Source organism: Contarinia nasturtii, unplaced genomic scaffold (assembly GCF_009176525.2).
Source record: "Contarinia nasturtii isolate CC-2019 unplaced genomic scaffold, AAFC_CNas_1.1 Cnas_scaffold_1240, whole genome shotgun sequence".
Taxonomy (NCBI): Eukaryota; Metazoa; Arthropoda; class Insecta; order Diptera; family Cecidomyiidae; genus Contarinia; species Contarinia nasturtii.
The window spans coordinates 3,110,375-3,135,995 of NW_022198581.1; the positions used below are offsets into that span (position 1 = coordinate 3,110,375).

Here is a 25,621-nt window from a genome sequence, read left to right on the forward strand (position 1 = left end):
AGTATGATTTGAATTCACCCTATCGGAAATTCTGACAACTATTTTTCAAGGTCGCCATTTCTCACAATAGCATCAAAACGTTCTTGAACTTGTTTTTGTTTCAATGAGAATTTTGATACGAACGCTCCCAAAATCGTTTGAAAAAAATATGCCAAAAAATGATGCAACTATTTTATTTTTATTCAATTAAAAATATTTTCATTGTTCATATTCTGATTATAATTTTAAAAGAACGTCTCATTAATTTGTTGAAACGAAACTCTTTGTTACCTTCACAGTTATGCCGAACTTTTCAAACTTAAAACTATTAAACTATTTATTTATATCTTTTGTTGGCTTGCGGGCCGACTTTCTAACTATGTTGGTCAATCCTTTTGAAATCATTTCCTTCTCCCAAGCTGCTAATGATTTTCTGAAACGATTTATTGATTTACATTTAAAATGGGAAAAAATTTCACCTAACGGCGTCGATTCAACCACATCACATACTTGTATTCATCATATAAATCTTTTGCTTTCTGTGTGTAAGCACTCTTCTGTGATTCGCTCAATAGATTATAATTAGCTGATGTCTGTTTTATATTGGTTTTTCCCTTGCTGCGTTCATCCTCAAAGAAAAGAAGAAAGGCGTTAGGCGGCCGGTTTGGCTTTCCATTTTCTTTTGCGAGATTTAATATATTTTTCCGCTCCATACGTTCCTCTTTCAAATCTTTCAAATGGATTTGTGCATCTTTAATAGCCAATTTTTTATCGGGAGTTAAACATTTTTCATATGCTGCAAGTTTTCTGGAGTACGCGGCCTATAATTCAGAATAGATTTTTGAGTATGTCTAATTTGGATTTAAAAAAATTGCAAACATGAATGAAATGCCCTCACCATTTCCCTTTCAAATTCTTGGTTGTATCGTTGTTTTTGACTATCGTCAAACTTTTTCCATTCGATTGCCGCAAGACTTATGACTTCTTTTGCTGGTTTGCCGCTTTTTTTTTGTGATGGAAAAAATTCCTTCACAAATCGCAAATATCCTCTTATTGGTCTGACAAAAAATGAGTTTAGATAAGCAATTTGCTAGTAAGCATTTTAATATCAATAATATGCATACCTCTTTGGTCGCTCTGGAATATTGAGTTTACGCAAAATCTCATTCTTTTGAGACCCTTTCCATATAACATTTGTACAAGTTAAGAATCTGAAAAAAATGCATAAAAATAAGATTCTATTTTACAGAAAATATAACAATAACCTTTACCTTGGAAACAATGCTACACATGTTGTACGTTCAATTGAAAGAACTAAATTTCTATTTACCAATTTAGTAAGAGAATTCATGATGAAAATGTTCAATTAAAAATGTAAATTCTGTTTCTCAAACAAAACCTTTTGCAACGCAAAGAGTATTTTGACAGCTATTCAGAGCACGTTGGTGAGAAATGTCAACATGCTTAAGTATCGTTCACGCACGCACTGAATACACAATATTACATTTTAAGCGCCAAAACAAACTCAAGTCAATAGCAATAATTTATGAGATTTTCAGTGGAAATTAAAGGAACACAGAAAAATTCTAGTAATTTACCTTTTTGAATAAAATATCTTTTTTTGTAATCATTAAACAACTAAACTCATTTTCGTTAAATCTAATGCTATTTTTGGCATCAGGAGAAGTAGGGGCAGACTGATACACTTTTTTTCCATTGAGAATATTTTGGCCAAATGAAAAGATATTGGAAAACTTTGAATATCGTTTGAAAGAGGATTGAAAAGCCTAACTTTCTGCACCATCAGATTTTTTAAAAATGTTGATGTGGTTTGCGCCACGACAGTTATCCTAAGCATACTGATCATCCAATTGAAAATTCTGCTTTTTACGTGATTGTTTTCTTATTTTTTTTATTTTTGCGTGTGGTCTTTTCGAGTAAAATTTAAATCAAATTTTTTAATAAGCAGCATTAAATTTGATTTTTGATTGGTTTGGATTTCTTAGAAAAAACAGCAAATTTACAGTAAAGAAAAAATAATTTCAAAGTGTTTAGAGTCTGCGTTCAATATTTTATCATCATATGAACTGCGAATTTGGTAATTGATAACTGGTTATCTATTGGCTTAACTGTTAACTAAATAACTGATCGTGAACATTAAACTCATGGAACCACTCGAACATTCTTTTAATATCAAAATGTTGTGTAAATAAAATAAAAAAACACAAAATAAATGAAAAAAATTGTGATTTTTTTGCGAAAAAACAACTGATTTTCTATGTCTAGATTTGAATTTCTTTGTTTATTCGGTTGAGAGTATTTCATTGAGTTATGTTCAAATTTCATCCGATGGAGGGAGCTGCTTGATACCGAATACTGTGTGGTTTTTTTTCTATTGGCAGAACAATAACGCATTTAACAGCTGTAAACAAACGTACTACATTGATGATGATAAGTTCAACATTATTTCGGAATTCAATTATCTTTGCAAATCGATGCTGGTACACTTGAACTTTGAAACGTTAGAAAATTCGAGTGTAAAAAAAAATTGAGAATCGATGTGAAAAGATTAGTTCGTTCATTCTCCACAGTATATGGTAATGTATGTTTTAACTCTCTTTATTTCGTCGTTCTCTTTAGTTAGCTGTCAAACCGATTATATCAGTCATAAACATGAAATTGCGCTGAGAGAGAGAGAGAACACAAATAAAGTAAAAACAGTAAAAGTAAACAGCATACATACATATAAAAAGAGACAGTGCAAGTGAAAAGCGAGAAAAAAAACAACAAAACCAGACAATTGCAGATTTTCTGTTGACAGACAATCGTATGTAATATGGATTAGTTTAATTTCTGTGCGTATAAATATTCAATTGATATGAATGTTGTAAAATAATTACTTAAATAAAGTGTTAAAAAAGCAGAAGTGGTGCTTGTTGCATCGCATCAAAATCATCCTCTTGTCTTGCATATACATGATAGAAAGAGAGGCGAGAAATCACACTGCTGCTTGTGACATATTTATGATTCGGAAAATTCGCAAAAAGTGAAACAAGCAACAAGAGAGAGAGAGAAAGAGACAAAAAGTGAAATAGAAAAAAAAGCAACAGCAACGATAACAAATAACAAAGTAAACACTTAATATTGGCCAAAGGGCTAAATCTAGCGAAAGTAAAACGGATTGCAACATGACATTTTCGCCAAATAAAAATCTCTCACGATTTCACTCGTGCTGTCATGGGGTGAACATTGAACTGTTAGAAGGTAACACAGTTGCACATCGCAAAACGAGCTACGCAAATGGGCTCACATTTTCAGAGAAACCATTACAACTAGGTGAAATTTTTTTGCTGGAAATAAAAAAAAATGAACGTGGCTGGTCGGGATATATGCGCTTAGGTAATTGTTTGTATACATATGCCTAAATAATTGACATGCTCTTACCATTTGAATATTTGATTGAATGCAAAAGGTTTGACACAATTGAATCCAAACATTGATGTGTTTGGTATTGATGGTTTACCACAATATGCATGCCCCGATCTATCAAACAGAGGCACATCTTGGGTATTTCCAATTACAAAATCCAGCCCATGCGGTTCAGCACAACGATATTCACGACGACTACGGAACAATCGGTTTCCAAATGGCTCGAATGTCGATACAAATTGTACCGATCACACAAAACGATTTTATCAGGACGACGACAATGACGATGACGATGACGAAGATGATTTAAGCTCTGATTATGAACAACAAGTCAAATCAACAGGTTTGAAACCAAATTTTCTTTTAAATTAATTTCAATTAATTATTAACACGTATATTTCATTTTTGATTTTAGTTAATATATTAGGAAATGAGGATGCATATGTTCGAACGTCTCGCGGCGTTATACCAAGACGAACGCTCCGACCAAATGCACCATACAGCTCAGATATGTTGCCGAGTGATACAGGGTAAGTCTTTTAACTGAATCAAATTATATTGCGACGCAAAATTTTTCATTGGAACTTTTTATTTTTGCATTCTAAAAATAAAAATAGTTCACGCATTGGAATGATTTATGTACAAAATCCGTCCGATGCAAATAAGGCTGAGATGCATTTCATTGTGAATGGCGAGGATCAAGGCCCATGCACAAAAGATATACCGTACAAAGATTCGGAATTATATGCTGTGATCGATGTCTATGGAACGACAAAACAAGTTAAAATCATTCAACTCTATGAAAGTAAGTTGCCTCCTTTAACCACCATCCCCACCATTCCATCAAATCGATCAATTCAATCAATTAAGATTTCGTTTTTTCTTTCGTCATATTTTAGTTGCTTCACTACAAAGTCTATGCTGTAATATGATTCTATCGCTGGTTGATCGTAATTCAGTGCAGAATCTTCCGTTGCCGGTTAAATTAAAAAACTATCTATTAAATTACTAAGCAATGCAAATTGTTGCATCTGTGTGACGGGGAAAACGGTTGTGAAGAATAATTGTTACACACAAAGGAGCTTAAGCCAAAAGGCTGGGGAATACCAAAACTGGAAATAAAAATAGGAAAAAGCAATAAATAAGTGGAGAGAAAGTGTTATGCAGAACTGGAGAAAAAGATAATTGAAGATGTGTGAAAAGTCACATTTAAAGCTCACACCAAGAGAGCCGTCGAGTTAATAAGTCTTTTTTATATAGTGTTTTCTTGTTCCCGCACAAGCAAATAACAATCGTAGATTGGACCTTACAATGTGCACACATTAGCACATCTCATTTACCCAGTTTCAGCTTAATCAATCGAATACTTTTAAATTCGTTAATTTTTCAAAAACAATAACATCGAATCCCGCTTTTTATAGAAAACATTTTTTTTTTACATGGTATATTCGCCTCCACACACTATTTCCAATCATTCCAGCCAATTTACATTCCAATCAAAAATGTATTTTTGAGTTAAATGATCAATTGATTTCACACACAGAGAGACACGAACACAATTTTACACCAATGAAAATTATTATTATTTTTTGCATTCTATTGACAAATGATAGTATTTTTATTGTTCATCATATGATACTTATGAAATAAAATGTATGCATCAAATCAATGAAACGACACATTGTTTTAACTACTTTTATTTATTAATTTAATTTAAAAAAAAACAGAAGGATCATTTCTCAGCTGTATCATGTACAGAATTTTTTTAAATTTCAAAAATGAATTGCATTTCTCAATCAAAAAGAAAAATTGAATAAATCAAGGGAACAAGGAACTAAATGACGCACTATTCTATCATATTTTATTACTAAAATAGGTAAATTTAGTAGCATGTGTGTTTTTTGTTTCATTTGTACGTATAATTTAAATAGAAATTCTGCGATTGTCATACCGTGACATTCTCTTCGTCAATTCGACATATCATATTCTTGAACTGAAATATGATTTTTCATCGTGGATTTTAATCGCTACTGCTGATATTATTGTAATTGTATCGTATTTTATTTCCTGATCGATAAGATATGTGCTTGAACAAATGTTTTTTTTTTCTTCTCCAATCGATATGTTACACACATTTGACGTCACATTACACGCGCGCACTGCACGATATGCAAACAAATGAAATCCAATGAGTTTAATATGGTGTTGTTTTCTGCAGATTGAATAATTTGCACATGTCATGGTTTTGAAGCCGTATCATTTGGATCAAAAGATCACATGAAGTAGCATGACAATGAATTCGCCACTTTGTCACATTTTCGAATACATAATACAATACATGTGTGTATTACACTGTCAATTATCGTGTTTGACCTTAGCACACCCATTGAAATATATATATGAACTACATATTGACCGTAAACAAAAACAAACACCGACCATAAATATCTTTCAAATAGAACACGATTAGTTCAATCGATTTTGGATTTTCAACCAAAACGAAAAAAAAAAAAAAATAGGAAAGAAGGTACTTCAGAGCAAATTGAATCGGTAAAATAAAATCGTTATCAAATTGATAAGATCTATGTCATCAGAGTAATTCGGCCTAATGAAGATGAGCCGAAAATTCTACAAGTTTCGATTGTAATGCAATCACTCATGGCATACATGTAGCGATCTTTTTTTTGCTGTTTCTTTTGACATTTTGATTTGCATGTTGTTCAATTGTTTATTCGATATAATAGGATAAAAAAATATCTCGGCAGTTTCGTTTGGTGTGCACCGTTATTACTATGAATAAAAACCATTTGCATGCATGCTTAAATGCACATGTGTGTAATCCATTATATTTACATGTGAAATTGTGAAAATAAATACCACGAGAGCGAAAGAGAAAACACGGCAAATTAACATGGATAGAAAAAGCAACACGTGAACAACATGATATTTGTTCGACTGACCCATAAAGGTACATTTTCGTTTTCGTCCAAACAATTCGAAAAAAGAAGAAGCGAATCTACAGAATAACAATGAATAAAAGTAACGTCGTTTTCCTGTTGTAATGAACATATGAACAGAATTGCAGAAACAAAATGCTCAGAGCGACAGTTGACATTACATCAACGGCATCAGTTGCATTCGAAATAAATGAAATTAATACATGAAATTAGTTGATTGCGATGACAACCTCTTATTAATTTACAGACAATTCTCAAGTTTCAGATTGCTGATTGACATTAATTCCGATGATTTCCAGCGATTTTCGATTGAAATTCGTTTGCATTTTGATGTATTTGATCGTTAAATGGTTTAATATATTTTTAATGTAAATGTGAATCATCCAGAAATAGTTAATTCCAACTATTATTGAATTATTAATAGTGACTTCATCGCAATCATTATCAAACGAACGTTCGATAGCAATAAAAATCAATTTGAATTTTATTGTCGAATGACTTGTATATAGATATCGGCGATTTGATATTTGATTTATTACAATTCAACTCCTCCCGTGGAATTTTCTATTTTTATTTGTCTGATTTATTGCTTCGTTTGTCACTTTTTATTTGAATTGCAAATAAACAAGACCGACGCAACTTAACGCAGCGCATTGGTTAAAAAATATATGCTAAAATCACACAACACTCGTTCTTAAAGGAAAAGTTTCACATAATTATGTGATTCTATTTCATATAATTTTATGTCGTTTTTTTTCAGTATTGGTGTTTGGTATATATATGTCGCAATTTGGAAAGAAGAAAAACGAACGAGAGCAAAACAAACATCAAGATCAAAACAAAAGCGAAAAACCAACTCACTGTCAACATATGTAATATATATGATGTGGTTACCAGTTGCGTGCTATCGCGGTCGGTTTGCCATTCAGCATTCTTTTTTTTTTTTTCAAACAAAATATGAGATCTCTCACTGGATTATAAATTTATCCATATGAAGTTAGAGCATGGGCAGCGTTACGTGTGCGTTTGCGTTTAGAATTTCGTCATTGAGAATGAGATGGCAAAATCAAGACATTGTTCACACATCCATTGAATATGACAAAAAGTGGGAATGTTTTTCTCATTTGTAGCATGATAAGCGAGAGTATGTTTCATCGTGATTTTAAATTTTTTTGTTTGGCAGTAGTATTTTATAAAAGAGAGTATATGCAAATTTATACTTTTTTTTGCAAATTTTTTATTAAAATGTTCTCAAACACGGAATACATGCTCTCCATAATCGTTAAGAAACATGCATTCGTCTTGTAAAGTGTATGTAGAATTGACATACTCTCCTACCGACATGACAGACACATAAGCTATAGCAAAATTAATTATACTTTGATCGTTGCAATCATCTTCATGCATGAAATCTCATCTCATTCAAAAAAAAACTATTTTCACACACACACACAATGTCAAATTGTTGTGGATTCTCCCCTGCGATTCAACAAAAGACGAACAAAAAAATTTGGAAGCAAACCAGAAGCATGCAATAATTAATTATAAAAAAAATATGATGCCATTATTACTATATTTAATAAAATAATTTGTAGGATAATTCATTTGGTTTAATTCAGTTTCCATTTTCCAACAAAAACTGAAAGATATACAATGAAGAACACACTGGTGCTATAGCATCTACAACATCTCAACAACAACAGCAAATTGGTAGAATGAGAGCGGTGAGAGCTCGCGTAGTTCGAATCTAATTTACCAATATAACAATCGTATCAAAAAATACAGTTAAATAATTTCCCTTTGGTATTTTGTGAGCAAAACAGTCAAGCATCATTCGTATGCTTGTGGCTTGTACGCGCGCGCGTGTACATCACACAGAATATATTGCGGCGAACGTTGTGTGCTGTTGCTGCTGCTCTGCCAACGCCACTGCTGTTGTTGATGTGTGGCAATTCGAATGCTTTTTCCTGTGATTTTTGTACATTGTTGTTGTTGTTATTGTTATTTCTACTATTCATGGTGAACTGCTTACTATAAGAGAATCCGCGAAGACGAAGGCATACACTTTCGACATTCAGGTGTTGATTCGCGTTTCGGACGGTTCACATTGTTTCGAACAATAAGTAAATTTTCGTTAATTTCTGTTCTCAATTCGGTTGTTTTTGTTTTGTGTTTCCCTAATAAGAAGCCCTTGTTCGATTCGTTCCTGCAATAATTTAGAAAATAAAATGCAAATCACATTGACTTGAATTACAATTTGATTGAACGAAACAAAAAAAAGAAGAAATTTAATAATTTTTTTTTCTCTGTTTACCATTGTGATTTCTTTTGAGTGTGGATGTCTTATTTGTATGTGAATGCATTTTTATCTTTTTTCGAAACGGGCGAGTATATGATATTTGCCAGTCGGTATCGTATCAGTTTCATTCATAATTTGCTTGCTGTCGGCGATTGACATAATTTGATTTGAATTGACTGTATTCAAAGGCGCTCGCTCGTGTCGGTGATTGTTGATTTATTTTGCATATTTTCTGTCCGTTCAGTGCGATTTTAATTATTGTGGTGAATTAAAAACAAAAAAAAAGAACAAGAAAATGATCAAATTAACTGACCTATTTTCGTTTGCCTGGTCGTATACAAATTCACGCGTTGTCGATTACTATCGTCACTATTTTTCGGAAGTGTGTACTGTAACGACGAAATCGGGCCCAGTGAAAGGTTATAAAATCGCGTCTGCCTTTGATTATCGTTACATTAATTTCGTTGGAATACCGTACGCAAAGGCACCTGTTGGTGAACTTCGCTTCAAGGTTCGTTCAACGCGCTAATCTTTATCTTTTTTTTGTAATGATGTTTTGATATGTGTGTACATTATCATTGTGTGTATTTCAAATGCGACTGTAATTATTAACCGTAAATTATAGGATCCCCAACCGTTGGAACCGTCAACCGAAATTATAAATCAACAATTTGGTCGCAGCGGTTCATTGGCATGTCAAGCGGATTTGGTATCACAGCGATCAATTGGAAATGAAAATTGTCTACATTTATCGGTGTACACCAAAGACATTAAACCTGACACATTAAAACCGGTAATGGTTTGGATTCATGGTGGCGCATTCATTTTGGGTTCAAACTCAAAAGATTTTTATAATCCGGAATTTTTGCTACGCAAAGATGTGGTTGTTATCGCAATCAATTATCGCTTGGGTGCATTTGGTAAGACACATTTCTCACATTTGAATTTTTTTAATAATCGCCTTTTAATAAACAAAAAAATGCGTTTTATTTTGCGTTCCATATAACTCAATATCAGCAAATTAAATGCACTAATTACAGTTTGTTGACATTGTGATTTGTTGTATTTGTTTTGATATTACAAACGGCACTTTTGCTTCCATTAAAGCGCGCGAAAATTATAAGAGCATATCGAAAATGATTACAATTAGATAGAATACCGATTCATTGCTTCGTATCTTTGTTGGCGTGTGTGTGTAGTTTTTTTGTTTTCGCGCGCAAATATGCACTACGCAAAAAAGTACTCAAGTGTGTAAACAAACGTTTTTTTTTATAGCAACATTGTGCCACTTTTGTAAAATTTTGATTTGTTTTTTTTTTCTAATGTGTTTGTCTTATTAGGATTTGCATCGTTCAAAGACCCCGAATTGGGCATTCCCGGAAATGCTGGACTTAAAGATCAAGTGATGGCCATGAAATGGATAAAAGAGAATTGCACGCATTTTGGCGGAGATCCGGAAAATATCAGTAAGTATCCAACGTAATAGTTATTTGCAGTAATTGAAGAAGATAAGAATAATGAGATAGTGAAATTGTGTGAATTATTATATAGACTCACGACTTGCTGAATTGACATGTTTATAACTTGGTAAAAGTGAAGTACAAGTTGAAATTAATCACTTCAAAATATTTTCTAAAATTTTATGATGATTTTTACTACAAATAGCTTATAAAAATTATTCAAAACCATTAATTATGGTCGCGTGAAAAGAATCTTTTATGTTGTTGAGTAAGGCACTGACATACAAAATTGAATGTGAATTATTGTGTTTTGCAGCATTGTTTGGTGAAAGTGCTGGCTCAGCATCTGTATCAATGCATATGTTATCGGATATGTCGAAAGGGCTATTTCATAAAGCGATTATGATGTCAGGCACAGTTTATGCACCATGGGCACTGTCTCCAGTAAAAGATTGGACGCAGCGCGTTGCAAAAAAACTTGGTTGGACTGGTGAAGGTGGCGAAAAAGCCTGTTTGAATGTCCTTCAACGAGCTTCACACGATGCAATTATTAAAGTACAAGAATCTACATTGACCTTAGAAGACCGTAAACGTTACACGATGTTCCCATTTGGGCCAGTTGTTGAACCATATGAATCGTCTCAGTGTTTCTTAAAAAAAGACCCAAAAGAATTAACCGCATCAGCATGGAGTAAAGATATCCCACTAATCGTTGGAACCTGTTCAGATGAAGGACTCTTATTTTACAAAAGTATATTGATCAATTTTGATTTAGTCATTTTTAATCAACAAAATTCATTCATTCAATAACAAATAATCGTATGACGAGCAAAAAACGTAATTAAAATCATTTTCATTTAACACGCGTTGATGATGGTGTCTCCGTTGTAAAACAAAATTTTCATTAAATTAGTTTTTAATTACGATTTTTGTGGTCAATAAGGTTATTTGTAATTAAAAGCAATACATCATTATTTGAAATGAAAAAACAAATATTCAACTTAATTCCTTTGCAGTGACAATGAAAAAGCCGAGCCTAATGTCAAAATTAAAACTGGAATATACATTACCATTCCACGAACTAGACATTGATGTCGATAGTGATCAAACCCGTGAACTGGGCAAACAACTGAAAAAATTCTACTTTGGATATTCAGCATTAAGTGTTGAAACCATTTTTGTATATTTAATGGTAATTTTGAAATGAATTCGATGGTTTCTTCTTCATAAACTAAATCACATTACATTCCATTGATACAGATACTACACGACAAATTCTTTGGACATCCAACCCATCGAACAGTTTTACAACGAACAAAAAATCAAAGTGCGCCAACCTATTTGTTGCGTTTTAATTTCGATTCAACGTACAGTTTAACGAAAAAGATATTTGCTGGTCGAAATGTTCCAGGTATGTAAATGAAATAAATTCGAATTTTGAATGATATGATTTGCGAAATGTTTATTTGCTTCAAACTAACAGGTGTTTGTCATGCCGATGATTGTTCGTACTACTTTCGTTCGGTGTTTTCTGGCATGGATCCAGCGCAAAATTCAGATGAATGGAAAACAATGGAACGAATGACCGAAACATTTACCACATTCGCAAGAACGGGTGATCCAAATAATGAAAGCATTGCGCCAATCCAATGGAAACCAGTGTCACTGGAAACCGGCGATAAAAATGTAAAAAAATACATGTGCTTAAATATTGCCAAAGAAGTTAGCTACATTGACTGGCCAGAATTGGATCGTATGCAGTATTGGGATCATATCTATAAAAAATACAATAAGAATCTCGTTTAAAACACGACACTTACTTTAGGTCGGTTGTATTTTTTATGTATTAAGTTTATGTGTTCTCTGGTAAAAAGCTTGCCCAAGGTTTATTAGATATTATCACAAAACGGTTTATATATATATATGCTTTGCAACAAGAAATTTGAAAGAAAATGGAACAAAATAAAGAAAAATTACTCCCAATTTTTGTATAGCCTTAAGAATTTATTATCAAATAGCTCTATCTATCATTGGCGAATGAAACATGTTGTTTTTTTATAAATTTGTATTTTTATAGCTTTAAGAGATAAAAATCTTCACTTCCTTCCTTTATTTTGGTATTAAACATTTTCTTGTTATAAAAATAGAAAGCAATGCGTGTTTTTTGTGTTATTTAATTATTGTGTGAAAATGAATTATTTTATAGAAACTTCACTTATTTTTTGGTCGCCATTCATACGCCATTTTTCACGTTCTTTTTATGTCTTATCAAATAACCTCTTGGTACATTATTCACATTGAATTGAGTGTGTATAGAAAATGAGAAAGATCGATTTTTAGAATCACGTGAATGGTGATCGTTGTATTTGCAACAATGGACTCATCAAGGTCCTTGTCAATTTAAATATTCTTTTATTTGTAATTTAAGCCTCTAGTGCGACTGGTTCGCTTTTGACTTTTTTCGCTTTGGATGGTTTGTCTTCGGTGGTCTCTTCGGCACTTGGCAATGCATCGGCTGGAACTTCTGGTAAATCGATTGTTTTGTCCTCTGTTAAATCCGTCACTTTTTCGTCCGCACCGATCAGTTTATTCAATTCAGCAAGTACTTCTTCTTCATCCTCTTCGGTCAGTGCTGAGTCAGCGTATTGATTGATAGCCGCATCAATTTCACGTTGTTTATCAACACCTTCTCTCGTTTCGTCCAAAATTCGTTCAACTTCATCAATGGTCAGAATTTCGTGTACTTTCTTCAATGCCTCATTTCCGACCTTTAATCCATCCAAAACTTTCTGTTCAATTTGTGAGAATTCGAGATCGGATGTCAGTTTTTCCAAATTTTCCAATTGTCCATCCGTTGTTTCCAGCAACTTTTCTTGATACTTTTTCTTACGCAAAAGCGCCCGAGCACGACTAAAATTTCACACGAAAATACGAAAAAAACGCAATTTAATTCGATATGACTCATACCATCAAATAATTTATGACTTACTCTTTGCGTCCAGTTGCCAAGCATTTCTTTGCCAATTCACGATCTTTTTCTAGTGTCAATTCAATTCGCTTCTGATACTGCTTTAATTTATCTCGCTGTTGTTTCAATTGCTGCAAATAAAATTTCGTCGAAAATAGACGAAGAAATTTTCAATTAAAATTTTTCATTATTTTTGCGAAGAAATTCAATGAAAACATAAAATAAACCATACCAAAACAGCTTTGTCGTGTTCAGTAACTCGGCTGGGTGCCGTTTTCTTTGTTTTGCCAAATAAATTTCCCATATTTGTTCTGCTTTTTTTCCGCACAAAACAATGACTATTTACACAAAACGTAGATTTGTGACTAAATATGTTATCCAAAAAAAAATTGAATAAATTCACAAAAATAATAAATCTATCGGATCTTATCTACCTAAAATGTAATTGGTTTTTAAGCTAAACAACGTACAACGTTATTTGATTCGTCTACTGATTACGCACACAGAAATTTCGATAGAAAAATGAAAATTATATTGTGATTGAATTAGTGACAAATAAAAACAAATAGTGTATTTATTTGTGTGCCTATGTTTTAAAGTTGATGATAACTACGGCGACATAAGAAATGTCATGCAGGCTGTCAAAATTATCTCATTAGTTTGGTATGGTATGAATGTGTGCGTGTGGCGCCATTGTATGTATTTGTACACTTTTGACAGTTCAGAAAATGGTTTGAAATTGAATGTGTATGCGAATAGTAAAAAGAATTCTCGCACCAAGTAAGAGTAATTTTTCCCTCCGGCAAGAAGAGGCTCGCATCAGAAGAAGGAAAAAAAATTCCCAAACGAAGCGAAATAATTATCATTTAATAAGAGAGTAATAGTTTTTTTATTGTGTAAAGTGATTTTTTTTATTTATTTCATTTTATTCAAATAAAAAATAAATTGTGTTAACTCTCAAGTGGAAATAAATAGCCGGCTCGAGAGCTTATATACATACATATATTGAAAGGTAAAAAAAAATTGGGAGTCACACATTGTGGTGTATCATTAAATGAGTTTGAATTTGTTTGGTATGCACCGAATTGTTCAGGCTGAATGGTGTTTAGTGGACGTTTGGTTTGTCTCTTCGAAAATCAATTTTATGCAAATCAGATGGAAGGACACGAAGAAAAAATACACAACACGAGCGCGAACTACAGTGTTGAATAAAAAATTGTATTATAGTATATCAATGTGAAAATATGCTTTTAAAACGCCACAAACCACATATACATATCCTCGTATGCACACTCATACACATACACATTAACAATCGTCCATGCTTTGCACTCATACTACGGTGACGCACGTTGTGAAAATGTTGTATGTTTTTTTTCTGTGTGCCTATCATTTTTCCGAATGGTTTATGTCTCGCCATCGTAGCCGTCGTCTTCGTCCGCTCTTATGTGCATGTGTATTGAACGACAGCAAACAAAATTCCAATCATAAGCATCGACATTCAGTAGTAAAAATGGCGTCGCACAGATCGGACTTCTAACGCTGTTTATCTTTCAAAATCGCAAGCAACATATATACACATCAATCAAATAAAAACAATAACAAAAACTATAAATAAATGCAAACAAATTGCATTGATAAAAAAAGTTTGTGTTTGTGTGTCTGTATGAAATCGACTAATCGAAGGTAGCTAGCCCAGTTGACAAATTTCAAGCGAAAAAAAGAACTCAACAAAAATTTAGATTCATAGACAGATTTTTGCGTGCATTTTTTTTACATGGTGTGCTTTGAGTTAGAAATAAAAATAAATATTATTGTGAACATAATTACTTAGAAATACGCTCGCGTACTTGAAAGAATAGAGAGAAGAAGAAAAAAACAAACGATTGATTCGGAGCCGTTTGAAATGACATGCAAACCGCGATGTAAACCAACATATACATGCACATAAAATAATCGGTCATTTTCATTCGTTTGCATTAAGAATGGTAGGGATTTTTGTCGGTTGACATACGACACAGAACAAAATGTTAATATCGCATTTATGTCATGCAAAAAGTCAATCGGCTTCGGTCACAACCAGAACCAAGAACCATAGCACAAAAATATGCATATATTTAACATTTCACAAAGTATTGTATTTATTTTGCGACAAAAACGAAAGAATTAACGAGAAAAGAAAAAAAAAAAAAACAACATCGCGTTTGTGTTTTCGGTTCGTGTGATATTGATATTGAATTTGGCTCGTATTTTGCTTTCGTGGATGTCAGGATGGATTTGTTTGTATGCGAAAATAATGCAAATATGTATTGTGCGCTTTCCAACTATCTTCAACTACTGTAATGTATGCCATTAATGTGTGGATGTTTGTGGATGTCTGTTTGTGTACGTGCGTGTATCGACCGATGGACTCTACTATGCCAGTTCATTTCAAACACATGTGCGCCGTTCTCTACACTATTGCCACTCAATATATACTTTTTTACTCATTTTTTTTACAGTTCGCATTGGTTTATTGCTAATGCTGTGTTTATTTTAATGTTGATGTTGTTTCAACTTAAACTATGTTTTAGCATTGCTCAAAAGGTCTTCCGATATTCAATACTATCGCATAATCTTTTTGATTTTTATTTTTGGTAGATCGCATTCACAGTGTACATACACATTTATTTCAGTTTTTATTTTCTTCGTGAAATACACACACAGACAATAAACCATAACGCTATGATCTCAATTGAATTCGTAAATTTCAAAATATTTGCATAGAGGAAGCATGTTATGATGACATTATGAAAAGAAAAAAACATCAATTAAAGTGAATATCATTCATGTGAAAGTCATAATATATGAAGAAAAAAAAGAGTTGTCGTTTGTTTGGTAGATTTTTTTTCAAGTTCATTCTCTTCAAAGTGAAGCAAAAAACAAAAGAGTTTTTCGTTGAGACTGAATCGGTAGTAATTTCATATTCCCAACAAAACCTTTTTTTTTGTACTTTTTCTGTGAGAAAATGTATTTATATCCAATCATTTGAAAATGAATACAATGTATCGTCACTGTCATATACTAAAACTTATATCAAAGCTCAATCGCTTTGGATTATTTTTTTATGTCAATAATGCACGCGATCAGATGTTTTTTTAGCTTTTTTCATTGACGTAAAAAGGTATGATTGCATTTTGTATCGTTTGTCACACGCAAACAGTAATAAACAAAATGCATTCAATCAATTAAATTATGTTAGTTTATGTGTGCGAAAGAAATGTATTGACGTTTAGTTATTCGACTGTTTGCGTGAGTAAAATGTTGACCACCTTCAGGTCATAATTCGAAAATATGTATTATGTGTGCAAACATGAATTAAAATCGTACAGTTAATCGTTTTGCATTTAGATCAAAATTGGAAATAGGAAATTCAACGGCACTGGTCTTGAGATTTTTTTTAAAAATAGATAATCGCTTCGATCAATTGTGATTTGCAGCCAAGATTTTAATTTCAAATTTCATATTTTTGATTTCATTTCAGACGATCCGTTGATTGATTGGTGAGGTGGGCCAAGTCGAAGGATAGCTACTTCTTCTTTCGATATTCGGCGAGTGAAAAACACACTACACCGTTTTTCTACCCGTTTGAATTGACACTTGACATATCGAGTTGGAAGAAAAATTCAATTCGTGTTTTTATGTGTATTTGTATCGTTGCTTGTGTACGGGATTGACTATTGAATTTGAACTTCAAAATTTGAAGAAACGAACGTGAGTGGAAAAAAGAAGACACGCACATCATTTAAGGTTTATCGCCAAATCACTGTCGTATATTTTTGGATTTTTGCTAAAAAGGATATGCCAATGTTTTCGCAATTCCCAATGAACCTATCGATAAATGGATTCATCGTACTCGTATCAAAAGTCTGGACATGTTTATGTTTCATATTTAACCGACAGGTTCGGGCTGTAAGTATTTAGAACAAAAAAAAACATGCCATCAAAATGGAAAAAAAATAATTAATACATTTAGTTTGTTCAGTATCAGCCGGTGAAATATGACTTGTTCCCGTTGTCGCCGGTGTCGCGGCATCGCCTCAGCATGGTTCATCGAAAGACGTTGGTATTAGATTTGGACGAGACACTGATTCATTCACATCATGACGCAATGCCGAGGAATACGGTCAAACCAGGTAAAATACATTTTTAATTAGCACTAACCAAGTTTAATTATTTCCAAATTAAAGCAATTTTTTTCTCTCGAAAAAAAGCATATTTTTCTACTTTCTTTAATTTAAAATTTGTTTGTTTTACCGTATCCAGGCACACCGCACGATTTTACTGTTAAGGTCACAATCGATCGACATCCGGTGCGATTCTTTGTACATAAACGGCCACATGTCGACTTCTTTTTGGATGTTGTAAGTGTCAGAAATCAGAGTATATATATACAAAAAAACCAAACCAGTTTTACTCGAAATTCATTCACATTTGAGCGCAGACATATTATATGAGCAAACGCCTTGGCCTTTTCTCGTGTCTTCCGTTTTTCTCTTTACTTTGAACGAATTCGAAAATGAAACAACAAAACGAGCTAACGAAACATCAAACGAAAACTTCAAATTCGCAAGCAGAAATTCGCACAAAAAAACATTTATAGCAACAGCTAAAAATAGGAAACTGTGTGAATGCGTTCTCCTTCTATCTATCTCTCTCACGCGCGCACACAAATACATAGATAAAGAAAGCATATTCATGCAATATATATATGTTCAACAAAATGTTTTTTCTATACATGATGTTCAGTGATTAATGGCACAATATGTACTTACTCACTGTATAACAATCAGATATATATATTAATGATATGTGCGTCAGCCATCAGTAAATTGCAACCGCCAAAAAATCTGTCAAGTATTAGAATGTTCATTTGCCAAAATCGAATGAAATGAAGTCGTTATAGACAATAGATGGATGTCTAACAATAACGCTGTTTGCTTGGCAATAATGAGAGTGTTCTATTTCGGTGACATTTAACTCAAATTTTGTGTGATTTTTCATTCCATTTTCACCCGTATCTTCTTCAAAATTGCTAACGTTTGTTTTTCTCTCATTTAATTGTCTTTTTTTATTGTTCTTGCCATTTTAGGTATCACAATGGTACGATTTAGTCGTATTTACGGCCAGCATGGAGATTTATGGTGCTGCCGTTGCTGATAAATTAGATAATGGTAGAAATATTTTACGTCGACGATACTATCGTCAACACTGCACTCCGGATTTTGGTTCATACACAAAAGACTTAACAGCGATATGCAATGATTTAAATAGGGTAATTTTTAAATTTTTTCCAAATGCTTTCACAAACCCATTTCTAAAGCGATTATTCTTCTTTTTTGCCCAATTTCTATTTAGATATTTATTATAGATAATTCTCCCGGTGCATATCGATGTTTTCCAAATAATGCAATACCAATAAAATCCTGGTTTTCGGATCCAATGGATATTTGCCTGTTATCGCTATTACCACTGTTAGATGCGCTACGATTTACAAATGATGTACGCTCAGTTTTGTCAAGAAATTTACATTTGCATCGATTGTGGTAGTTAAGAGTTGATCGTGAACATTTGAGTTTGCAAAAAATGAGCAAATTTAGCGGTATTTAATGACACAAAAAAAAACAAAGCAAAAAAAAACTATTTTTTTGTTGAACATGATCCGAAATGTACTCAGACACAAAAATAAAAATACAATTTCAATATGTTAGCAAAAACCAAGAGAAAATAGCTAAGGAAACAAACACCAACAACCACAAAATGAAATGACAAAAAAAGACGAAATAAAAATAAAAATTTCAAAAGATAAAAAGAAAGCTGAAACAAATGAGAGAAAGGAACAAACTATGGAACCAGTTTGTATGAATGTTTGTGTACGTTATGTGTGTATCCGTATTCAGTTTAGAGGCTGTGTGCGAATAAAAGGAGAAAAAAGAAACTACTATACAGTCATTGTATTTATTAATTTTTTTTTTAAATTGTTTTAATATTTTATTAATTAATTTAAAGAATCGGCGAATTTGTTTGCTGCCACTCCCGTTTCGATGAACCATCGTCTTTATTTTTTTTTATTTGATCCAAATAATAATTTAGCCACGGATATTTTAACATCATTCAAATGAATGATTGATCTTGCCGAGAACGGTTCAATTCAAGCGGCTTGATTTATGTATGTTTAGATATTTTGTTCTTTCATTTGTTGGGAGTCAGGAGATAATTTTTTGAATTATATTTTTTTGTCGTATTAAAGATAAAAATGTTTGCTATGTATTTGTTTTCTGCCCAACGAATTGAATTGACGATGGCACAAACGAGCATTAGAAATTAGGATTGAAGGAAGAAGAAAAAACTATCAAAAATTGAAAAATGGGATACAAATTATTACGAATAGAAACAACCAATTAATTAAAATTGAAAAGAGAAAAAAGGAATAAAATTTAAAAATAAAAACAAATATCAATTTACATGGGTTTTAAATTTTTACATTTCAGGTGAATCCCCTTTCTGATTCTGCAGACCTTTTTGAATTTAAATTTGTATCGCTGTGAATAAAAGCGAATTTTTCTCTCGTAAGAAATTTTTAGCAAGGAAAGACGTTAGTGAAGCAAGGGTAGATTGCTTACTTTTTTATATTAAACGCTCTGTTATCATTTTTAGTTCATTTTTATTTATTGTAAAAACAAGAAAAAAACCAAGAAATATATAGAAAAATGCCCACATCAACAAAATCTTTACCAAAAAAAGAACTAATTATAAAAAGCCCAAGTTTCAATATAAAAGAATTTACTAAATATAGTATTGGAGTCGTGATCGGAAGGAATGCGGATATTTTCACGGGATTAAGGTTTTCTGATTATTAATCTTGAGAATTTGTGAAAAAAACAATTAGATCATTTTTATTTATTCAAAAATGCGTTGAGATTTTCTATTTATCTGTTTAACAGAACAGCCACTATAATTGGAATGATGAGCTGCAATAGCTTCATTTAAGATCTAAAAGAGAAGAAAACAGAGCAAAAAAAAAATTGTTGATGATAATGATGCACAAACATCAAAACGGCATCGTTGCATTCTTTTTTTTTATTTTACAATGATAATTACAATAATTCAAGACTGCTGTCGCTATGTTTGGTAACCACTTCGGTTTCACTTGATCCAGCCGATCCATTGTCACCCGATCCATCGGCCGAACCATTGTCATCATTCTTATCGCTATCAGTGTGTTGGCTGGTCTCACCGACGCCAATTGTTCGTTGCGATTGTAGTTGCCATGCTGGGATTGATGGTGGCACAACCGGACTTGCGAATTGTTTTCTGTGTGGCAAAACGATATTCAGTTTGTAAATAATAAATAAAATAGATAATGAATGTTGTGTGGTTTATGAGCTATTTACAAATTACAAACCTATTCAATAGTAAGCCTTTGATTGCATCCAAATCATTTTTGAATGAGAGCATATCTTGTCGTAGCACATGATCGCCGTTGTACGATGATCGAATTTCATCTTTCAATGCGGTCACATCAACGTTAAGCTTACGAATGTTTTTATCAATTTTTTTATCTAATTCGTTTATTAAATCATCGGTTGATTTTTCATCTTTCTTTTTACCAAACAGAAATGGCGCAATAAAATTCTTGTACACATAATAAATGGCATAAACAATGCCCGTAACCATGGCAGTCGAGCTAATTACATTGTAAAATTTCTGAAGTGCTGTCTCTGGTGAACGATACAATGGTGCTAGTGTTGTTGTTGGTGGTTGCGGTGGTGAACGATGATGACCAATTTCCATATTAATAATGGTACTATTTGGATCTTTGGTAAAAATGCCAGCCTGTTGAAATGCCAATTGAATCTCTTCATCGCTCAAACCTTTCGAGCGTAAGAATTTCTCCTTTTGCATTAGCGAGCTTCGCGAAACATTTGGATTTTGTAAAAATGACACAGCCGTACTAATCTGTTTTTATTTAAGCCAAATGAAAACAAAAAAAATGAGTGTTATCAAGCGACATAGTTTTTACAACGGTAATAAATTAATTTCAATAATGTTCACACAAAATGGATTACCATTGAAATTCGCGGTGGATTATGCGCAACTGTTGAATTTGCATTAATTGAACCTGTGTCACCTGTGTCTGTATTATTGGATGAATCCATGTTTACATTCACGTTTAAAAAAATTTTGAAAATTATCCTTTATGCCGTTTTCTGTGTAATTTGATTTTTGTTTCTTCACAAAAACGTTTTTTCCCTTTCTATTTTTTTTTACTTTGTCGTCTCTCAGTCACAATGATCGATGGACGACAAAGATTTAATGTTACACACAATCAAATAATCTAGCACTAAGTTAGTTTTTCTCGTTGTTTTTTACGTTCGTAGTATAACAATCGAAAAAAATATAACAAAACAACCAACTTAATATATGAATTAAGTCTATGAATTGTTATCTTCTGCCTTTGAATTTTGATTCGTCGTATTTATAATACAAATACATTTATTGAAGGAAAAAAAAATTATTATTATTATCATAAACAGTGTGCAAATGTGACATTTGGTCACAGTCGACACGGTGAGCAACTTCAAGCGAATCAAGACATGGAAATGTCAAAACAAAAAAATCTGCGTTTTTTTTATTTCGAACATAACCTTATTCGGACCAAAACACAGTATTGGAAACCATTTTATTACCGGTTGAAATATGCAGCGGTACTTATTAAATGCTGCATACATTGGAACAAAATACAAGTAAGACCATGCAATAACCTCCATATGGGAGATGCTATTTCACTCAAACCATTTGCTCTTTGGACAGTGGAGTATCGAAAAATGTTAATCAAAAGAACTCCCGTTCGATTGAAGATGCTCTTAGCGAAGTACTGGCCAAACTCACCAAAAGGAACGATACTTTAATACACACATCAAGCAGGTGACAATTCGTTAAAGGATAATTTAAAAAAATCACTAACTTCTTGAATAATAAAACATATATTTAGGACTGATGCTGGTGTTCATGCCACCAATACCACATTTGCGATCGATGTGAATAAGAATTTGCCATCCTGGGCGATAACAAAAAGATTGAATACCACTTTTAATACGTGGCATGATCAAATACGAATATTAAAAACGACCCCAATAACCAATGAGTTCGATGTGCGTCGAGATGTACTAAGTCGATCATATTTGTATCGGTTTGCTGTTTGCAAGGAGCCGATTCCAAAAGGAGTGAATTCACAAATCTACAAATGTTCAATGTTCATTCCAATTGAAGAGAGTTTTCGTTGTTATTTTGCGCTGTAAGTATTGAATAAAGACACAACCATCATTTGTTTATCAAATGGAATTTTCATTACAGAAATCAAGACTTTCACATTGAACGTGTGATAGAGGCGGCTAAACAATTAGAAGGTTATCACGATTTTCGATCGTTTATGCATGTTTCCAAAAAGCAAAAAACGGTAATTTCAAATTATTTGGACTTTAATGTGATCAATAATTAAAAACAAATTTAATGTCCACAGTTTCATCCAAGGTTTTGTGTTCGAAGAATGGATAGTATAGAAGTTCGACCAGGTAATACACTGGCCACATCGGTTAATTATGAAAAAACAATGGCCAATTTTGACTTTTGGAATATTGAATTCAAATCGAGAGCGTACTTTTATCGACAAATACGAAACATGGTCGGCGTTTTAATTGCAGCTGGAAATGGTAAACTAACATCTAGAGATATTTATGAAATGATTACCATTCCATCAAAAAACACGCATAAACTACCAGTGCCGAGCCATGGACTTTATTTATCAAATGTGGAATATTCAGCCGAACACCTTGCCAATTGCACTCGAACCGAGAAAAATTTATCGGAAAATGAAATGATTTCAAACAATGAAGATGTAGAATTGCGACAGAGCTTAGCATAAAGAAAACTGTAAATTATTATATTCAAAATATAAGATGCCACTAGTGACATCATGTGAATTAAGGTTAAAACACAACAAATACATTGAAAAGTAGAACAGATGTTAATGTCAAAATATGAAGAATACATTTGAGATTTTTAGATGTTGTCAAGACAATTCTTTCTGAAGTTAAGTTTAAAAACGGCGTTTTATTAAAAAAATGAGCTTCCTTGATCAGTTAAAAGCTAAAAAAAAGTGCTTAAAATCAACCGTAACAAATATTACACATGCCGACGGATCTCAAAAGCAAATATTGTTAACAAAGACCGGAGACGAAGTATTAGAAACTTCAAGAGTACAACTTAAATCAAAAACGTATGGATTTATAGTGGATACAAAGCCAGATTTTGTGCCTGCATGCATTTCGGATGATTTTCTGTATTTAGGCTCACAAGATGCGGTTACACAAGAAAATGTTCAAAAATATAAATTCACCGATATTTTGAGCATTGGAATTGAAACACCGCCATCAGATATTGACTCAAATGCAATTCGTACTCATTATGTGGCATGTCTTGATTTGCCAGAGACATGTTTGGAAGCAATCGTTAGACAATCGAATCAAATTATATGCGACGTTCATGAACGAACGGGACGAATTTTAATTCATTGTAATGCAGGTGTGAGTCGTTCTTCAACAATTTGCATAGCATATTTAATATTGGAACATAAAATGAGTTTCGATGTAGCATTTGCATTAGTGAAATCAAAACGAGAATGTATTCGACCAAACGATGGATTTTTGAAGCAACTCAAACAAATGGATCACAGCAATGGTGTTTAAGTGTTACATATCAGAAACAGTGCGAGTGAACTGTCAATGTCAGAATTGGACGAAATGAGCTATTTGCATGGATTGAATAAACTGTTAAATCGTTGCTTGTAAGAGAAAAATTAAAAAAGAGAAACATTCAAATGTGGACAAGGAAAAAACATCCAGAAAGAAAAGACAAACAAAAATTCAATTGTATATAATGAATCGATACTTGATATATATTTCGTACATTGGTACACATTTCAAGTAAGTTAACCTAAAAATTCGAGAGTGAATTTTGATTCAAACAATTTTGATCAAAAACAAAACTCTTCAGTAAATTCAATTTAATGATTTCATACAGAGCATTCACGAAGACGAAAGCTAACGGTGAAATAATTACTCCAACAACAATTGGCGTACTTGAAGATGCCATGCAGAGGTTGAGAACAAAGAATCCAATAAATGTCAGAACCATAAGTAGGTAGGTTAATTCACTTATTTATTCGAAATTTGATCGCTACTTAGATCTTGTGAATGTTTAAATAAAAGGTGTTTTCATTTATTTGAATTTTTTCAGAACTGATGCTGGTGTTCATGCGATTAACTCGGCCGTTTTTGTTGATTTGGAACGATCAAATAGTGAGCCGTACGATTGTAACTATATAACTTCAAAATTAAATCAGGCGCTTGAGGAAACACCACATCAAATTAGAGTAAATGGAGCCCAAAGGGTGCCGAACACATTCAATCAGCACATTAATGGTGTTAAATCACGAACATATTTATATCGATTAGGAGTCATAAAAAAGAACAGAAATATCGACTACACCATCGACGAGAAATATCGCTGTTATTTTATGCATTCGTATGTATGACTTTTTTTTTTATCATGTTATCGAGTTGTGTAAACATAATTTCTTAAGCACTTTTATTTTTTGTTCATTATTAGAGATGAATTTGACATTGATCGTTTTAAGCAAGCAGCACAAATGATTCAAGGCATGCATGACTTTCGCACCTTCATGACCATTAACAATGATGCACATGTAAGTCTCATTGTAAGTCTCAAAATTAATTTTGACATTGGAATTTCACTTTGATGAAAATAACTTTTGGTCGAATAAAATTTAAAGACACGAATATTTTTTTAAATTTCAGCTTAGAGCTTCATTTGCAGTTCGGAAAATGAATTATGTAAAAGTCGAAAGAGCTCAAGCATTAACAGTAAAACCAATTGAACACGAGGAAAATGTTGATTATTGGAACTTAACTTTCAATGCACAATCATTTCTCTATCGGCAAATAAGGAGAATAGTTGGAACACTAGTGACATTCGCCCAAGGGAACATTTCACAACGGGATTTATACGAGATGCTGACAATTCCGTCACAAAATTCATTCAAAAGAAAGATAACTGTTGCTCCAGCACATGGACTTTACTTGGCAAATATTGAATTTCGTGAGAGGTGTTTGACTGAAGAAATTTATGAAAATCATCATTGTATGAAAAAATGTCAATAAAATATTAAAAAAATGGAAATTTTGAAAACAATGATCACATCTTCTTAAAAATGTTATGGGCTTCAATTGGAAGCTTATGATGATATTACATATTCATAAAAGGTAAGAAAATTTCACATTGGCCCAAAAAACTTTTTTTAATGTAGAAAATTTATAATTTTCCATATGATCTGAATACGGATGGTCCAATAAACCAATCTGAATTAATTATAGATTCGTTTATCAGTGAAATGCGGAGCCCGATCATG

The 25,621-nt window shown here is 32.6% G+C and overlaps 8 protein-coding genes across 18 annotated transcripts; 5 read left to right on the forward strand and 3 right to left on the reverse strand.

The window, feature by feature from the left end:
- Nucleotides 1-157: 157 nt before the first annotated feature.
- LOC116345255 (transcription factor A, mitochondrial-like) lies at nt 158-1,409 on the reverse strand. Its single transcript, XM_031774475.1, has 5 exons — nt 1,251-1,409; nt 1,104-1,190; nt 878-1,037; nt 490-800; nt 158-412 (listed from the first exon to the last, which is right to left on the reverse strand). Exons 1-5 carry the CDS (start codon nt 1,328-1,330, stop codon nt 313-315), a joined length of 738 nt encoding a protein of 245 aa, XP_031630335.1. The 5' UTR covers nt 1,331-1,409; the 3' UTR covers nt 158-312.
- A 1,021-nt stretch (nt 1,410-2,430) lies between these two features.
- LOC116345377 (neuralized-like protein 2) lies at nt 2,431-4,994 on the forward strand. The gene is made up of 5 exons (XM_031774676.1): nt 2,431-3,378; nt 3,452-3,751; nt 3,824-3,938; nt 4,026-4,213; nt 4,308-4,994. Exons 1-5 carry the CDS (start codon nt 3,168-3,170, stop codon nt 4,418-4,420), a joined length of 927 nt encoding a protein of 308 aa, XP_031630536.1. The 5' UTR covers nt 2,431-3,167; the 3' UTR covers nt 4,421-4,994.
- Nucleotides 4,995-8,396: 3,402 nt separating this feature from the next.
- LOC116345438 (esterase B1-like) lies at nt 8,397-12,274 on the forward strand. Its single transcript, XM_031774810.1, has 7 exons — nt 8,397-9,175; nt 9,290-9,584; nt 10,005-10,130; nt 10,441-10,875; nt 11,141-11,316; nt 11,385-11,535; nt 11,608-12,274. Exons 1-7 carry the CDS (start codon nt 8,960-8,962, stop codon nt 11,928-11,930), a joined length of 1,722 nt encoding a protein of 573 aa, XP_031630670.1. The 5' UTR covers nt 8,397-8,959; the 3' UTR covers nt 11,931-12,274.
- LOC116345440 (charged multivesicular body protein 6-A) lies at nt 12,137-13,666 on the reverse strand. 2 transcript variants are annotated; one of them, XM_031774819.1, is made up of 4 exons: nt 13,527-13,666; nt 13,325-13,430; nt 13,114-13,223; nt 12,137-13,034 (listed from the first exon to the last, which is right to left on the reverse strand). In XM_031774819.1, exons 2-4 carry the CDS (start codon nt 13,394-13,396, stop codon nt 12,548-12,550), a joined length of 669 nt encoding a protein of 222 aa, XP_031630679.1. In that variant the 5' UTR covers nt 13,397-13,430; nt 13,527-13,666; the 3' UTR covers nt 12,137-12,547. The 2 variants fall into 2 exon arrangements, with proteins under 2 accessions (XP_031630679.1, XP_031630678.1); XM_031774818.1 differs by having other exon boundaries at nt 13,325-13,457.
- A 198-nt stretch (nt 13,667-13,864) lies between these two features.
- On the forward strand, nt 13,865-19,300 carry LOC116345439 (CTD nuclear envelope phosphatase 1 homolog). 6 transcript variants are annotated; one of them, XM_031774813.1, is made up of 6 exons: nt 13,865-14,104; nt 16,616-17,043; nt 17,108-17,267; nt 17,398-17,495; nt 18,224-18,406; nt 18,490-19,300. In XM_031774813.1, exons 2-6 carry the CDS (start codon nt 16,933-16,935, stop codon nt 18,679-18,681), a joined length of 744 nt encoding a protein of 247 aa, XP_031630673.1. In that variant the 5' UTR covers nt 13,865-14,104; nt 16,616-16,932; the 3' UTR covers nt 18,682-19,300. The 6 variants fall into 6 exon arrangements, with proteins under 6 accessions (XP_031630673.1, XP_031630671.1, XP_031630677.1 ...); XM_031774811.1 differs by lacking the exon at nt 13,865-14,104 and adding an exon at nt 14,590-14,778; XM_031774817.1 differs by lacking the exon at nt 13,865-14,104 and adding an exon at nt 14,590-14,778 and having other exon boundaries at nt 17,117-17,267.
- A 659-nt stretch (nt 19,301-19,959) lies between these two features.
- Nucleotides 19,960-21,630, reverse strand: LOC116345155 (peroxisomal membrane protein PEX14). 2 transcript variants are annotated; one of them, XM_031774273.1, is made up of 4 exons: nt 21,201-21,630; nt 20,537-21,090; nt 20,233-20,445; nt 19,960-20,124 (listed from the first exon to the last, which is right to left on the reverse strand). In XM_031774273.1, the coding sequence occupies exons 1-4, from the start codon at nt 21,288-21,290 to the stop codon at nt 20,118-20,120; spliced, it is 864 nt and encodes a 287-aa protein (XP_031630133.1). In that variant the 5' UTR covers nt 21,291-21,630; the 3' UTR covers nt 19,960-20,117. The 2 variants fall into 2 exon arrangements, with proteins under 2 accessions (XP_031630133.1, XP_031630134.1); XM_031774274.1 differs by lacking the exon at nt 19,960-20,124 and having other exon boundaries at nt 20,229-20,445.
- A 91-nt stretch (nt 21,631-21,721) lies between these two features.
- Nucleotides 21,722-23,902, forward strand: LOC116345028 (probable dual specificity protein phosphatase DDB_G0283417). 2 transcript variants are annotated; one of them, XM_031774029.1, is made up of 5 exons: nt 21,722-21,878; nt 21,946-22,059; nt 22,127-22,429; nt 22,489-22,591; nt 22,655-23,902. In XM_031774029.1, the coding sequence occupies exon 5, from the start codon at nt 23,256-23,258 to the stop codon at nt 23,877-23,879; it is 624 nt and encodes a 207-aa protein (XP_031629889.1). In that variant the 5' UTR covers nt 21,722-21,878; nt 21,946-22,059; nt 22,127-22,429; nt 22,489-22,591; nt 22,655-23,255; the 3' UTR covers nt 23,880-23,902. The 2 variants fall into 2 exon arrangements, with proteins under 2 accessions (XP_031629889.1, XP_031629888.1); XM_031774028.1 differs by having other exon boundaries at nt 21,733-21,878; nt 22,655-23,228.
- Nucleotides 23,903-25,404, forward strand: LOC116345029 (tRNA pseudouridine synthase-like 1). 3 transcript variants are annotated; one of them, XM_031774030.1, is made up of 5 exons: nt 23,903-24,116; nt 24,214-24,329; nt 24,402-24,717; nt 24,802-24,910; nt 25,011-25,404. In XM_031774030.1, exons 1-5 carry the CDS (start codon nt 24,070-24,072, stop codon nt 25,371-25,373), a joined length of 951 nt encoding a protein of 316 aa, XP_031629890.1. In that variant the 5' UTR covers nt 23,903-24,069; the 3' UTR covers nt 25,374-25,404. The 3 variants fall into 3 exon arrangements, with proteins under 3 accessions (XP_031629890.1, XP_031629891.1, XP_031629892.1); XM_031774031.1 differs by having other exon boundaries at nt 23,909-24,116; nt 24,802-24,898; XM_031774032.1 differs by having other exon boundaries at nt 23,912-24,116; nt 24,214-24,333; nt 24,430-24,717.
- Nucleotides 25,405-25,621: the final 217 nt, after the last annotated feature.

What these genes read in the sequence shown, in the direction of transcription:
- LOC116345255 (XM_031774475.1), bottom strand. Translation starts at nt 1,330, where the DNA reads ATGAATTCTCTTACTAAATTGGTAAATAGAAATTTAGTTCTTTCAATT. An exon ending in AAGAATTTGAAAGGGAAATG is followed by an intron (nt 801 to 877) that starts GTGAGGGCATTT and finishes TCTGAATTATAG; the next exon opens with GCCGCGTACTCCAGAAAACT. An exon ending in GATTTATATGATGAATACAA is followed by an intron (nt 413 to 489) that starts GTATGTGATGTG and finishes AAATCGTTTCAG; the next exon opens with AAAATCATTAGCAGCTTGGG.
- LOC116345377 (XM_031774676.1), top strand. Translation starts at nt 3,168, where the DNA reads ATGACATTTTCGCCAAATAAAAATCTCTCACGATTTCACTCGTGCTGT. An exon ending in GTCGGGATATATGCGCTTAG is followed by an intron (nt 3,379 to 3,451) that starts GTAATTGTTTGT and finishes TGAATGCAAAAG; the next exon opens with GTTTGACACAATTGAATCCA. An exon ending in ACAACAAGTCAAATCAACAG is followed by an intron (nt 3,752 to 3,823) that starts GTTTGAAACCAA and finishes TTTTGATTTTAG; the next exon opens with TTAATATATTAGGAAATGAG.
- LOC116345438 (XM_031774810.1), top strand. Translation starts at nt 8,960, where the DNA reads ATGATCAAATTAACTGACCTATTTTCGTTTGCCTGGTCGTATACAAAT. An exon ending in AGGACTCTTATTTTACAAAA is followed by an intron (nt 10,876 to 11,140) that starts GTATATTGATCA and finishes ATTCCTTTGCAG; the next exon opens with TGACAATGAAAAAGCCGAGC. An exon ending in TGCTGGTCGAAATGTTCCAG is followed by an intron (nt 11,536 to 11,607) that starts GTATGTAAATGA and finishes TCAAACTAACAG; the next exon opens with GTGTTTGTCATGCCGATGAT.
- LOC116345440 (XM_031774819.1), bottom strand. Translation starts at nt 13,396, where the DNA reads ATGGGAAATTTATTTGGCAAAACAAAGAAAACGGCACCCAGCCGAGTT. An exon ending in AACACGACAAAGCTGTTTTG is followed by an intron (nt 13,224 to 13,324) that starts GTATGGTTTATT and finishes TTTTATTTGCAG; the next exon opens with CAATTGAAACAACAGCGAGA. An exon ending in TTGGCAACTGGACGCAAAGA is followed by an intron (nt 13,035 to 13,113) that starts GTAAGTCATAAA and finishes GTGAAATTTTAG; the next exon opens with TCGTGCTCGGGCGCTTTTGC.
- LOC116345439 (XM_031774813.1), top strand. Translation starts at nt 16,933, where the DNA reads ATGCCAATGTTTTCGCAATTCCCAATGAACCTATCGATAAATGGATTC. An exon ending in TTAACCGACAGGTTCGGGCT is followed by an intron (nt 17,044 to 17,107) that starts GTAAGTATTTAG and finishes TAATACATTTAG; the next exon opens with TTTGTTCAGTATCAGCCGGT. An exon ending in GAGGAATACGGTCAAACCAG is followed by an intron (nt 17,268 to 17,397) that starts GTAAAATACATT and finishes TACCGTATCCAG; the next exon opens with GCACACCGCACGATTTTACT.
- LOC116345155 (XM_031774273.1), bottom strand. Translation starts at nt 21,290, where the DNA reads ATGGATTCATCCAATAATACAGACACAGGTGACACAGGTTCAATTAAT. An exon ending in ATCCACCGCGAATTTCAATG is followed by an intron (nt 21,091 to 21,200) that starts GTAATCCATTTT and finishes AAATAAAAACAG; the next exon opens with ATTAGTACGGCTGTGTCATT. An exon ending in AAAGGCTTACTATTGAATAG is followed by an intron (nt 20,446 to 20,536) that starts GTTTGTAATTTG and finishes TTTGCCACACAG; the next exon opens with AAAACAATTCGCAAGTCCGG.
- LOC116345028 (XM_031774028.1), top strand. Translation starts at nt 21,832, where the DNA reads ATGCAGCGGTACTTATTAAATGCTGCATACATTGGAACAAAATACAA. An exon ending in TTTCGTTGTTATTTTGCGCT is followed by an intron (nt 22,430 to 22,488) that starts GTAAGTATTGAA and finishes TTTTCATTACAG; the next exon opens with AAATCAAGACTTTCACATTG. An exon ending in TTTCCAAAAAGCAAAAAACG is followed by an intron (nt 22,592 to 22,654) that starts GTAATTTCAAAT and finishes TAATGTCCACAG; the next exon opens with TTTCATCCAAGGTTTTGTGT.
- LOC116345029 (XM_031774030.1), top strand. Translation starts at nt 24,070, where the DNA reads ATGAATCGATACTTGATATATATTTCGTACATTGGTACACATTTCAA. An exon ending in CGCTGTTATTTTATGCATTC is followed by an intron (nt 24,718 to 24,801) that starts GTATGTATGACT and finishes GTTCATTATTAG; the next exon opens with AGATGAATTTGACATTGATC. An exon ending in ATGCACATGTAAGTCTCATT is followed by an intron (nt 24,911 to 25,010) that starts GTAAGTCTCAAA and finishes TTTAAATTTCAG; the next exon opens with CTTAGAGCTTCATTTGCAGT.